The sequence below is a fragment of the Protopterus annectens genome, chromosome 6.part1 (assembly GCF_019279795.1).
Source record: "Protopterus annectens isolate FY-2018-M chromosome 6.part1, PAN1.0, whole genome shotgun sequence".
Classification (NCBI taxonomy): Eukaryota; Metazoa; Chordata; order Ceratodontiformes; family Protopteridae; genus Protopterus; species Protopterus annectens.
In genome coordinates, this window is record NC_056738.1 from 275430572 (window position 1) to 275444774 (window position 14203).

General features: G+C 38.2%; 1 protein-coding gene across 1 annotated transcript in view; it reads left to right on the top strand.

The window, feature by feature from the left end:
• The window catches only part of CPS1 (carbamoyl-phosphate synthase 1), a 531928-nt gene that overhangs the window by 168340 nt on the left and 349385 nt on the right, over positions 1-14203 (top strand). The window contains exon 11 of the mRNA XM_044075706.1: positions 2507-2584. Coding sequence (XP_043931641.1) covers positions 2507-2584 — 78 coding nt within the window. The remainder of the gene's footprint in view (positions 1-2506; positions 2585-14203) is intronic.

Genomic DNA, 14203 nt, shown 5'->3' on the forward strand with positions numbered 1-14203 from the left:
CTTTATGCGTGTTAATACTATCCTTGGCTGCAAGCATTACACTGGGATAAGTTAATTATACCCCTCATTCTTTATGCATGTGAATACTATCCTTGGCTCCAGGCATTATACTGGGGTAAGTTAATTATACTCCTCATTCTTTATACATGGGAATACTATCGTTGGCTACAAGCATTATACTGGGATAAGTTAATTATCCCCCTCATTCTTTATGCGTGGTAATACTATCATTGTCTGCAAGCATTATACTGGGATAAGTTAATTATAACCCTCATTCTTTATGCATGTTAATACTATCCTTGGCTACAAGCATTACACTGGGGTATGTTAATTATACCCCTCATTCTTTATGCATGTTAATACTATCCTTGGCTCCAGGCATTATACTGGGGTATGTTAATTATACCCCTCATTCTTTATGCGTGTTAATACTATCCTTGGCTCCAGGCATTATACTGGGATAAGTTAATTATCCCCCTCATTCTTTATGCATGTTAATACTATCCTTGGCTCCAGGCATTATACTGGGGTATGTTAATTATACCCCTCATTCTTTATGCATGTTAATACTATCCTTGGCTCCAGGCATTATACTGGGATAAGTTAATTATCCCCCTCATTCTTTACGCGTGTTAATACTATCCTTGGCTACAAGCATTATACTGGGATAAGTTAATTATCCCCCTCATTCTTTATGCATGTTAATACTATCCTTGGCTCCAGGCATTATACTGGGGTATGTTAATTATACCCCTCATTCTTTATGCATGTTAATACTATCGTTGGCTCCAGGCATTATACTGGGATAAGTTAATTATACCCCTCATTCTTTATGCATGTTAATACTATCGTTGGCTCCAGGCATTATACTGGGATAAGTTAATTATCCCCCTCATTCTTTATGCATGTTAATACTATCCTTGGCTCCAGGCATTATACTGGGATAAGTTAATTATACCCCTCATTCTTTATGCATGTTAATACTATCGTTGGCTCCAGGCATTATACTGGGATAAGTTAATTATACCCCTCATTCTTTATGCATGTTAATATTATCCTTGGCTCCAGGCATTATACTGGGATAAGTTAATTATACCCCTCATTCTTTATGCATGTTAATATTATCCTTGGCTCCAGGCATTATACTGGGATAAGTTAATTATACCCCTCATTCTTTATGCGTGTTAATACTATCCTTGGCTGCAGACATTATACTGGGATAAGTTAATTATACCCCTCATTCTTTATGCATGTTAATATTATCCTTGGCTCCAGGCATTATACTGGGATAAGTTAATTATACCCCTCATTCTTTATGCATTTTAATACTATCCTTGGCTCCAGGCATTATACTAGGATGAGTTAATTATACCCCTCTTTCTTTATGCATGTTAATACTATCCTTGATCAGAGCAGTTCAGGAAGTTAATGGAAATGTCATTCTTCAAGGAGTACTATATAATAGACAGTTTTAAAATGTGCACCCCAGATAACAAAGGAGTCAAAGAGTTAATAATGACTATCTGAAGAGAAACAGTTTAAGGATATTAATGCATACTACTACAGGTAAAGGGTATGCTGTGCTTATGTTTCAGTCTTTTTCTAGTTTTATTGTAATGAGCAGTTTATTTGTATTGGTCGTGACGAAGGCAGAGCCTAACATTTGTTGTTCTCTTCTTAAGTAATTCATCTTGTTTGCAAAAGGCAGTGTAGGAACTGATTATAGTGACCGACCATAGCCAGAATTTATGATATTTGTGGTAATAATTTCACATCCCTGTAAGCATGTTGTTCTGCTTATCTTCAGCTAAGTGAAGGAACATTAGAGTAAACTGCTTGCCCAGGGAATGGAGACTTATTAATTATCTACAGGGAAAATTAAGCGGTTACTTTAACCATGTATGCCTTTGTTTTCTAGTACGTACATGGCAAGTGCTAGCAGGTCTTCTAAAGTCAGAAAAAAAGCAAGTTGACATTGCCCAGATGTGTTGTCTGAAAAGTGAAGAATTGGTATCAGCTTGGTGAATAGATGTTACCTTTTTGTACTTTCTGACTGAGATGGTCTCAGTTATCTAATGTTTTGACAAGCTGTCCTCATAACTATATGCTTCATATAAGGGGTCCTTATGTTGGGAATACATTAGAGCCTTTTGAAGGAGTACATTTGTGGCACAAGGAGAGGACGTTTAGTACTGTAATTGGATTGTGGGTAAACTAAGTGGCCTGTGAGTTATGTGTCTGACATTAAAAAACAAGCATGGTGAACAAAGAAAAACATATTTAAGAACTTAATTTTTGACCATTTCTGTGAGCCACTACCTAAAGCTATTTTCTCTAGCTTTTTTAAATGTCAGAATGCGAATGTATAGGTGTCATTTCTGGAGTTACTACATTTTAAAAGGAGGTGTATGCAGTTAAGAAGTTTTCTGATATTGCTTATGTATATATGCATGCATGTATGTATATATGTATGTATGCATTTATTTATTTATTTTTTTGTTTCAAGGGTATAATGCACGAGACCAAACCAATATTCACAGCACAGTTTCATCCTGAAGCAAATGGAGGACCAACAGACACAGAGGTATGACTCTACCATCTCATTTTGTTTGCTGTGCAGAGAAGTTGGTTGTCATGTCACAAGCAGACCAGGGTTAGTGCTGTAAGGAGAAAAGTGTTGTGGGGTACATTGGCTTAGAAATGGTTTGTGATGCCTTGCTAGGCTGATAACATGAAATGTCACTCCTTATCAACTCTGTTGAAATCATATTACTGTTTACACTAACCGAAAATATCTGAGCGGCTTCGTTTAGCCTGTTAGTTATCATTTCTCTTGTTTGTTCATAACTTTTATTTCCTCTTGTAATTTTAATTGATATATATATATATATATATATATATATATATATATATATTTTTTTTTGCTTCTTAGTTCTTAGTGATGCCTCATATTCCTAATTCTGTCCGATGCTCATATTTACATAATTATATTTCCATTTGCCAGCAAAGCCTAGTGTGACTTGTAGGAAGTAAAACATATATGTGGCTATGGATTGCGTAGCTCTTGGATTGGACTGTTTTGGTTAGTAGGTCATACAGAGCTGATGCACCATGTGACAGCACACTAGAGGCATAGAAGCTTTAGCAGCAAGTTTGGGTGGAGTATAATGTTAACAGATAACTGTGCATTTACCACCTGAATGCCTTTCATATGATGCACTACAGTCTGCAATTAAATAAAATGAAGACCCATTAAATCAGTGTATTTTTGGAAAACAGTAATGATATGAACATTAAAAGTAATAACTGACTTTTAACTGTGCCAGGATCAACAGGCACTTTAGTTAGGACACACAGTTTTTTCATGTTCATCAATTGAAACTTCTTCAAGCCATTAGGTATGATTAAGGAACATTGGCATACAAAATAAGGGCTATGCTGTCCATATTGTCTTGGAATGTCCTTAGAGGTATAGACAAAAAGGAAGGAGTATTGAATTATATTAAGAAATGCAGAGTGCAAATAGCAATGCTGCAGGAGACACATTTGGAAAGAAATGAGCACGTGAAATTGGGAAAGAAAGGATGTCAGGATGGATATTCAGCAGAATTTCAAGGACAACGTTAAAGGGAAGTAATGATACTGATTGCTATAGGGGCTACAATAGTAAAAAGTAAAAATAATAAAAAAGACAAAATGGTAGACTTGTGGTAAAAAGGGGCTGTTGGCAAGGGAGGAGCATTACACTGTCATTTACTTAGATTCCACTGAAAACTGACATTATGCAGCTTAAGAAAATTTGGGGAGAAATAATCAGCTTTCAGCAGGGAATATTACTTATAGGTGTGGAATAGAACTTGATTTGCAGTAGTGAGGAAGTTTCCAGGAAGTTTCAGAGGAAGACTGGAAGGGAAAATAAAACAAAAGAGGGTAGATTTCTGAAGAAATATTTGAAAATACTTGGTGTGGAAGATGTGAATTTACATATTATTCACTAAAGTACAATAATTGGGTTAGACTGGATAGAAATTTTATTTTTAAGTTCATAGGTAAGTACTAGGCAAGCTGCCCTTGTGGGCCATTTTAAGCCTAGCCAATTTCCCTTATTGTGTTAGAAATAACCTATCCCATTTGGTTATAAATTGGCCTGACCCATCCCTTGACCAGTAATTATATATCACCCCTAATGAAAATAATTGGGATCATACCATAGTTATGTATAATTTGAGGAGACCCATGCATGGGATAAAGCATTCAGGAGCTGCCTCTGTCTGTTAGTAGTACAAGGGTAAATTTCTGTTTCCCATCTGTAGATCAAAGCTGCACTTGAATATGGACAGGTATGATCTTTGTTTTATGTGGATGGGGAGTCTATTCCACAGCAGCGGTATCCTCTGTAAGATATACCTGTCCCTCAAATCCAATCACTTGATGCTGCAGAAGAAGTTTATATCCCTAGACTGAGTATTTCTGATGTCATTTGACTTGTTGGTGTGCAGTAAATCAATCAGTAATGGATCGGAGGATGTCTTGAATGCCAGACACAGGTCATCACCTCTTAGTCTGTAGGATACCAAGTATAGTGACATGGCTTAGAGTCAGTCCATGTAAGAGATATTGTTTAGGCCTAGTATCCTTTTAGTAAGGTATCATTGTGGTCATTCTAATTTGTGCATGTGTCTGGACAGATAATTGCCAAAGGGGGCATTATATTCAATGATGGGCATGATGAGGGCTGAGTAAAGGGGGGCAATGACATCCCTGGATCTAGACACAATCCCTTTGTTTATAAGCTGTGCAACATAGAAGGACTTTCTTACAAAAGTAGACAAATGTTGGTCAAATGTTAGGTCACTGCCCACATAAATTCCTTAATCCTGAACAAATTCACAGCAACATGCACATTTAATTAAATGCTTTGGCACACATCCAAGTACTACTTCAGATCATGCACCAATAAAAAACTAAGACATAAATGCAGGGTAATTAAGTAAAAATGATTCACTGGCTCATTCCCACTTATTTATTAAAAAGAATCGAATTTAAGGAATGGGTCATGGAAATTATTTGTGAGTTATTAGGGAAGATAGACATTTTTCAGAAGGGATAGCTAGTGACTGGGATAAATTGAAAATGGAGTTTAAAAACATGCTAGGAATAAAAGAGAAAGAGATATAGTTAAGAAGTAATAGAAATTATTTAGAGAGGCTGACAAAGGTTAAAGTATTACAGAAGAAGGGGAATTTCACAGAACAAGAAGAGGTGCAACTGTATAGTGCTAAAGTGTAAATAAGGGAGCATTTAGATAATATGCGTAAGTTTAAAGATTGCTCTGAAGCAGCTATTTTTTATAACAACTCCAGAGCACAGGAACTTTTAGCACAACAACTTAGGCAACAGAGAGTAGAAAGGGTTGTCACCAAACACAGGATACCAGACATCCTGTAGAGATATTAGAGATATTTTGCAAATTTTATGAACATTTGTATAAAGCAGAGAAATTTGGAAATCAAGAAAGGACACAAATGGAATATTTATGGAAAACATAATTATGCCAAGGTTGGAGGCAGCATCTGATGAGGTAAAATTGGTGATGTATAACCGATCTGCAGAGAAGTCTTCAGGAACAGGTGGTATTCATGTGGAAGTTTGGGAGCTGGGAGGAGAAGAAAGTGACAACAATCTGGAAGATGTTGTTTAACAGTGTTTTAAAAGAAAGCAGTTGTGGTTATATTACCTAAAAATGGTAAATACCTATCAGACCCAGCTTCAAATAGGCCCATTTCAATTTTAGTTTATGTCTATACTAGTCAAAGAATGGCAAAGGTGTTGCCAAAATTGATAGATACAGATCAGTGTGGTTATGTGCAGAGGAGAGGCAAATATTTGACATTAATAGAACAATGATGATCCAGAGGGAAGCAGAATGTAAGAAAATACCAGTGTTGTTTATGGGTCTTGATGAAGATAAAGCATTCAACAGAGTAAACTGGGATTTTATGACTAGGGCAATGGATACTTTTGCATTTCCTGATACAGTAATACGTTTAATAAGGAGGATATATGAAGGATTGGAGCCAAGAAATAAAGTGGGAGGGTTAATTTCTGGTAAGTTGTAAATGAATAGAGTAACCAGGCTGGGGTGTCCTCTTTCCCCTTTGTTATTTACTTTATACAGAGAGCCATTGGCAAAGAAAATAAGGGACATAGAAATGCAAGGATATAATTGGTACGGTAATCAAAAAAAGCTGTCTTTATTTACAGATGATATTTTGTAGTTAATAAATCCAGAAAAGCACATCTCAGTGTTGTGGAACATTTTGAGATAGTTTCATGTCGTTTTGGGACATAAAATTCATGAAGAGAAAACAAAGGCTATAGTCTTGTACCCACACACAAATTGGCTCAGTAGTACTCACATTTATTCAGACAAGGTAATATGAAGTTGTTAGGTATATGGATTAAAAAGGCTTTCTGTTATGACAGCTAAGGATATGTGGGAAAACACTAAACAAAAGAAAATATAAAAAGGTAGAAACTGGAAGCTCTTGTTTATTGATATGCAAACAGTGAAAATGTTTTTTTTGTTCCTTTAAATTTTTATACAGGTCAGACATATTTTGTCAACCAGAGGAGAAGGTGTGGACAATAATTAATGAAAAATTAAAGGAATTTACCTGGGAGAGGTAGAGGCAAGAGTTAAGTCATATAACTTGATCCTTGCAGTAGAACAAGCTGGTTGAGGATTAACTGATTTGAAGGGATATTTTAGAACTGCACAGTTAAGACTCTCTCTATATAAATGATCACAAATAGAAGATTATAATACAAACTGGAAAGGAATGATGATGAAGTGGGGGAGGGGTCAATAAATAAGGAAAGACTTGGATTTTGGATGCAGATCCTTAAGGAAAATAATAACAACCATACAGAATATTCTGTTGAATAAGTAGTAGAACGTATTCTCAGAACTAAGCTAACATGAGAATATCGAGAGGAGATTTTGCCATTAGGGATGACTATAGGTAGGAGTACTGAAATTATTTAAGAGGGGCTGGAACTTACTGGAGAAAACTGGCAAAGGAACCAAGGTATTGGGAGCAAATAATTAGAGAGGGAAATATAATAGAGTGAGATGAGGCCAAGGAGACGTTTAGACTGTAGACTAGAGAGGCCTTCCTAGCAGAAGCTGATAGAGTATAGGCAAAGAGAAAGGGATAGGGGAATCATAAGTGAACGACCTGTACTGGGAGTTTAGTTGAATATGGAACAGAGGTTGTTGTTAAAAGTTAGTAGGGAATATAAAATATTCCATGATAACTATATGAATCAATCACAGGATGTTAGAAAGGACTGGGAAGAGAGACTGGAAAAAAATAAAATAACAAGTATTGTTACACCCCCCAAGCAGCCTCAAAATAATTTTTCCTCAGGTAGATAGCAAATGTTGGAGGTGTGATGGGGAAAGAAAGAGGTAACCTTGAACATATGTTTTGGGAGGCAGTGAGTTGGCAGATTTTAAAAATTCATTAGATAGTACTCTGTCAGAAATACTGAGTGAGCAAATGGCTATAACTAAGGAAGTGATTGAGCTGGGACATGGGATCTGAATTGCCGAGATGCAGTAAGGTCTTGTTAAGTTTAATTTTTTTAACTTCCAAAAAAAGCAATTACTAGAAAATGGAAATCAAAGTGTAAACCATTATATCTGAAATATTGAATATTGTAAACTAGATAAAAGAATTGGAAGAGAGATATTTAGAAAGAGGAAGGAGCAAATTACATATAATTAAATGGAAATTGTAGAAACGGAGCATGTAGAAGAATGTTTAGGAGTGAGATTTAAGGGAAAGCAAGAACTGAGCAGTTTATGTAACACTGGACTGATTATAGTCATAAAGAAAAAAAACATGTATAATGTGTAATATATGCAAATGAAAAATGCTAACATGGTTTGTTTTCTATTAATGTATGTTTCTTGTGTCTTAAGTGATAATTTAATAAAGTTGTTTAAAAAACATAAGTATTGAAAAGTGGTAAAAATGTAACAGCAGGAGACACCAAACAGTCAAATATAGAGAAATAAGGGAATAAGTAAATTTATGGAAAATTCAGTGCTTTAGATCTCTCATTTGTAAAACATTTTTGAAATTGAGGGTGGCAAGCTTTTAAAAATACTTGCCATTAATATTGTTTAGCATTCAATGTATTTCTTCACCTGCACTCCAAGCCTTAGATCATCATAGTCCAAGGTGTGGAAAAGGAATTTGTATCTGTGTATGAGGAGTTGTACCTTATAGAGGTAGGACTACGAATTCTACCCATTCATAGGTTCATAGGTTGGTACTAGGCTATCAGCCCTAGGGCCTATACAAGCCTAGCCATAACAATTCCCTGGCTATTTCTTCCCACATTATTTACTTTCCTGGACCCCTGTCTAGCAGGGCGACTGACGTGATCCCTGGGGTGAATTTCCTTTCTCCCATCCAATCGTCAAGGTTCCTTTTGAAGAGGTCCAAAGAGGCACTCTGCTTGACATGTATGGGCAATCTATTCCAGAGTCTGGGGAGTCTCTGGGTCAGGAACCTATCCCTCCAACATGTTTTGTTTATTGTGATGACAAGGTTTAGATCCCTGGAGCGTGTAGCTCTGAGGGATTGGGATTTCTTTAAGTGTAGCATGTCCAACAGCTCTGGGTTTGACATGGCCTTGTATGTTAAGCAGAGATCGCCTCTGAGTAGACGATATGCGACAGAGTATAGCTGGAGTTTTTTTAGGCAGTCAGCGTAGGGCATCTGCTTTAGGCCTGTGATTCTTTTAGTGAGGTATTTCTGAGGCCTTTCCAGTTGTTGCAGATGTCTTGAGAGGTACATACCAAATGGGGCGTTGTATTCTATAATGGGTCTAATGAGGGATGAGTACAGTGGGACAATGACCTCCTTTTTTCTGGATGAAAAGCCCTTCGTGATGAGGTGTGCCACATAGAAGGATTTCCTGACTGTTGTGGCGATGTGGTTATCGAAGGTGAGACCACTGTCCACCTGTGTCCCTAAGTCTCTTATCACACTTTCTGTGTTTAGTGTACTGCCACCTATATGGTAATTCATGGATACATGTTTTTTCCCAAAGGGGACAATAATACATTTCTTGGCATTGAGCTTGAGCCCATGGCTCTGGCACCAAGCATCTGTTTCTGTAAGGCCCTTTTGTAGAGTATCAACATCATTTGGAGATTCAATAATGGCTCCCAGTTTGCAGTCATCTGCAAACTTTGTTAGCCAGAGTCCCTTAGTGTTGACCTGTACTTCAGAGAAGTAGATGCCAAACAAGAGCGGCCCCAGGACTGAACCCTGAGGTACTCCACTTGTCACTTGTCTGGAGCTGGATTTGGAGTCGGCTACTTTTACAGTGTGGGTTCTGTTAGTAAGCCATTTAGCAACCCATTGGGTGACATAGGGATTTATGCCCAACTTAGTAGGTTTATCTATGATTCCAGAGTGGGGGATGGTGTCAAAGGCCTTGGCAAGGTCTAGATAGGCTGTGTGGACCACCTTACCCTTGTCCATGGCTCTGGAGACTGATTCAAAGAAGTCAATCAGGTTCAGGAGACAAGATCGGCCCTTCACAAACCCAAACTGGGTGGGGTCCAGTGTTTGAAGGTTGCCAATGTCTTTGTTTATAAGTTCCATGATAATACACTCCATGGCCTTGCAGATAAGGCTTGTCAGACTGATGGGACGGTAGTTTCCGGGATCCAAGGTGGATCTCCCCTTGTGGATTGGGATAACTGTAGCTCTGCGCCACTCAGTGGGCACGAAACCTGAGGTGAGGCTATGATTAAACATGACACTTAGGTGAGGTGCCAGTTCATATTGTAGTTCATGTAGTACACAGACCGGGATATCATCTGGTCCCATGGATGCTGTATTCCTGGCTTTAGAGAGTGCGCTTTGTACCTGTGTGGCCGTTATTACTGGAATTTGGCAATCTTCCGGTATTGAGATGGGCCATTTAGGGGGTGAGAGTGGGGTGAAGTTGGCACTGAATCGATCTGCCAGGATATTGGCAATATCCTTCGGATCAGTATATTTAATGCCATTCTGTTTTAGCTCAGAGCAGATCTGAGCATTGCCATTTAGATTCTTGACATAATTATAGAATGCTTTGTGGTTGTCTTTGGAATCTTTGGCAATTTTATTTTCGTAACTAGCTTTGGAGGATTTTATGAGGCATCTCAGTTTCTTACTGAGGCTAGTAAGGGAGTTTTTTGCATCCTGGGATTTTCCTCTTTTCTGCAAAAGTTTCTTCCTTTTGTTGTAAAGTTTGTTTATGGCAGGGGACCACCAGATTGGCTTCCTTTTTTTGGATGAGAGCATTTTGGTTCTATTTGGGATGGCACGATTCATGCATGAGTGGATGTGCTCGTATAGTGCCATAGTGTAGGACTCAGCAGTTGAACTTTCAGTTCCCGTCTGCATGGGTGTCATGAAGTTTGTCACTTCTGACTTGAGTAGCATGAAGTTGGCTTTGGAGAAGTTTTTTATGGTGGTTTCTTTACTGGGGGGTGGGGGTGGGATGTGGATGTTAAGGGTGATTAGCTTATGGTCAGACCTGACTAACGAGGGGGTGACCATAGGTATGGAGCATTGATTTCCCATGTTGGTAATGACCAGGTCTAGGATATTGGAGCCCCTGGTGGGACTATGGATTAGTTGATCCAGGGCGTTGGAATTTATGAATTCCATTATCTAACAAACAGATGCTAAACACCCCTCACACATTTAATAGATGCAGATCTGAAGTACTTCCAAAAGTTAGCACACTCAACAACCAAATGCTGTATTCCACCATTATTATAGTCTTAAAGTCTCACAAAATCTAAAGTGTTCTGCCTGTAGGGAGGCAGTTATGCCTTGTTATATAGATGCATAGGTTCTTACTAAGCTTATGGCTGAGGAGATCATCAAGATCACCTGCATTACGCAATACTAGTGAGAAACTTGGCCTTTGTCACTGAAACAAACAACTCAGGAGCTTATTAAAATCCACCAAAGTCAAGTTTCAGGCTAAAATACCTACCCAAGCCAAAGACAATCACAAAGCATTTTTCAATTATGTTTGCAATTTCAAAAGCACAATGCAGCAGTGCACTGAGCTGATTTTGAGCAATGTTATCTTCAATGAGGTTGAAGGTATAGTGAACCTACTGGCTGATAAATTTAACTGTAACTTTATCCCTCTCTCCCTTTCATCTGTCCCTCAAGATATACCTGAAACTGGCTCGCCTCCAGCTATCACACAAGACCAAGTACTAAAAGTGCTATCAAAAGCTAAAAATATTGAGTCAGTGGGTCCTGGCAATGTCCCTGGATGCATCTTAAATAGCATGAAGCACAATTTAGCCATGCCCCTAACTACATTCTTCAGTCTCTGCCTTCATATACACGTTTTGTAGCAAGAGAGTGGAGAACAGCTGCAGTCATTCCCTTCCAGTGGGAGGAGTATCCACAGACTCAGGCTGTTACAAGCCCATAAATCTGACCAGGCTCAACTGTAAACCCGTGGAAAGACTTTTCATGGAACTAATCAATCAGGACATAGGGAACCTCCAGACTCTGGACCCATCTCAGTTTGGATTCGTCAAGGGCAGGTCATGCTTACTTTAGCTGGTGGATTTTTTGAAAAGGTCACCAAAGCAGTGGATGAAGGCAAAATGGTTCACATCGCATACCTCAGCTTGCCCAAAGCTTTTGACACAATTTTCCACTTAGGCATAGTGAATAAACCCCTGCCAGCTTTGTTAACACATTTATTCTTTATGTCATACTCACATTCATGTTCATGTTCTGGAACAGTAAAAACATTTTAGAAAATAATACAAACAAAGTTTTAAGTAAAGAAGGAAAGGTAGACACTTTTGAATGTAGTCGTTCTCAGTGCCCTTTTATTTATAAAATTGAAACCCTTTATTTAGCTTGCAAAGATAAATGGATTTATAGTGCTAGTTTTGCAAATTGTAACACAAATGGTCTTGTATACCTTGCAAGATGTGAAAATTTTTTTTCTTTTTATGTGGGCAAAAATGAACGAAAGTTAAAAACCAGGATTTATGAACATGACTATGGCATGAATAAATGTGTTAACAATGCTTTGTATAAACATAAGTTAGCATGTCAAAATGCTTGTTTTCAGTTTTTTGTTTTAGAAGTTGTGCAAAAAGACATTAGGGAGGTCCATGGGAGACTAGACTGTTGTATAGATAATTGTTCAGGCAGTTATTTCTGGAAGCTACAGAATTGCCAGGTTTAAATGAACCTGTCTCCCTAGCCCCTGTTTTAAAGCTCAGATCAGCAAAGTTATAGCATGTCATTTTCATTTAGCCCACCAGATGGCACCATCATGACTAATAAACTGCTTGCATTTTTATTTTTACTTTCATGGACGTTTTATGAATTTTAACATTTTTATATTTATAACATTTTTTTATTAATGAGTTACAGTTTTATGTATTTATATCTCCTAGTTATTGTTTTTAGATACTGAAATATACATTTTTTAAGGCAGGGGTATTGTATATTTTGCACTTTTTGAATTTGTCATTTAGCTTTTGATTGGCTGTTTTACATTGTTGGTAGTATAAATAAGGTTAGATTTGTGAGGTATGCATTCATCTGAAGAAGTCTTTATTCTGACAAAAACGCATTTTAACCTGTTGGGTGTTTATGTGTGTACTGCTGCTGTGGATCATTCTATTTGGTGTGATTATTAAACGGATTTTCTTCTGCTTACTGGGTGTTGCTTCCTGAGTGCTCCTTTTCTTATTTTGCTGGTTATTTCGTTTTGAGCACTTTTTCTTTTTATTTGGTGTTATTAAGGTCAACACATTGTTGGACATTATTCCTTAATTTCCTGATAAAACTGAAGAAAGAGTTGTAGTTTTCTTTGATGTCTGTAGCAGCCTTAAGCTTGTACTCCACTTTTCATTTTCAGCTGTCTTAAGTTCCTGTCTGACATGTTATGCTATGGTCTTGAGGTGGGGGGATGATGATTCCTTACACGTATTTGTTATTTTCCTACTGGAGTTCACCATAGAGGTTTATTCTTCAATTTACCATCCTATATTGAGTGGGTGGGTACTGCCTTTTCTATGCAGCTGATTAGCTGATAGTAAAGGTTGAAGGTGAATGGGACAGCTTTCTCAGTTGGGTCCAGTTTTGGGAGAATTGATGGGAATTTTGACAAGGTCTTCTACAAAGTGAGGTAGGATTGTCTTGGAGAAGTCCCTAAAGATGACCTTGTTAGGAGCTGCGGTTCTACTACTAGGCCTGTTAGGGATAAAGTCTAATTTAGGAGCAGATTTAACCAGGGATTCAGAGATGTAGGGTGGAGTGGGTACATTTAGGAGCTATGTTGGTAAGCACAAGATGAAGGACATTAGAACTTCTAGTGGGTATTTTACAACCTGCTCCAGCACATTTGTATCGACAAAGTCTAGGAAATGTTGAGCATATCCATGTTTTAGGGGTATAAGTTTGCCAATCAACGTTTGGGTAATTGAAGTCACCCTTATAGGTTCATAGGTGTGCAGTAGGCTAATGGCCCGGGAGCCAAACACAGACCTATCCCAAGAAAATACCCAGTTATCCTGTTGCCGGACGTTAGTACCTTGTACACCTATCGAGAAAGGCTGTTGAAGTGGTCCCCGGGGAGAATTTCCTGTTACCCATCCACTCATCAAAATTTTTCTTGAAGAGGGCCAGTAAGATGCTCTGCTTGACATGAATGGGGAGTTTATTCCAGAGTATGGGTAATCTCTGGGCTAGGAACCTGTTCCTCCAGCAGGCTCTGTTTACTGTGGTGATGAGGTTGAGGTCCTTGCACCGTGTGGTGTGGAGGGATTGGGTCTTTTTCAGATGAAGCATGTCTAGTAACACTGGGTCTGACATGGCTTTGTATGCCAAGCAGAGATCACCTCTAAGTAGGTGATATGAGATAGAGTATAGCTGTAGTTTTTTGAGTCTGTCTGCGTAGGGCAAGTGTTTGAGTCCTAGGATCCCCTTTGTAAGGAATTTCTGTGGCCTCTCCAGCTATTGCAGGTGTCTAGTGAGGTACATGCCAAATGGGGAATTGTACTCTATAATGGGTCTAATGAGGGATGAGTAGAGAGGGATTATGACCTCCTTCTTCCTGAATGAGAAACCCT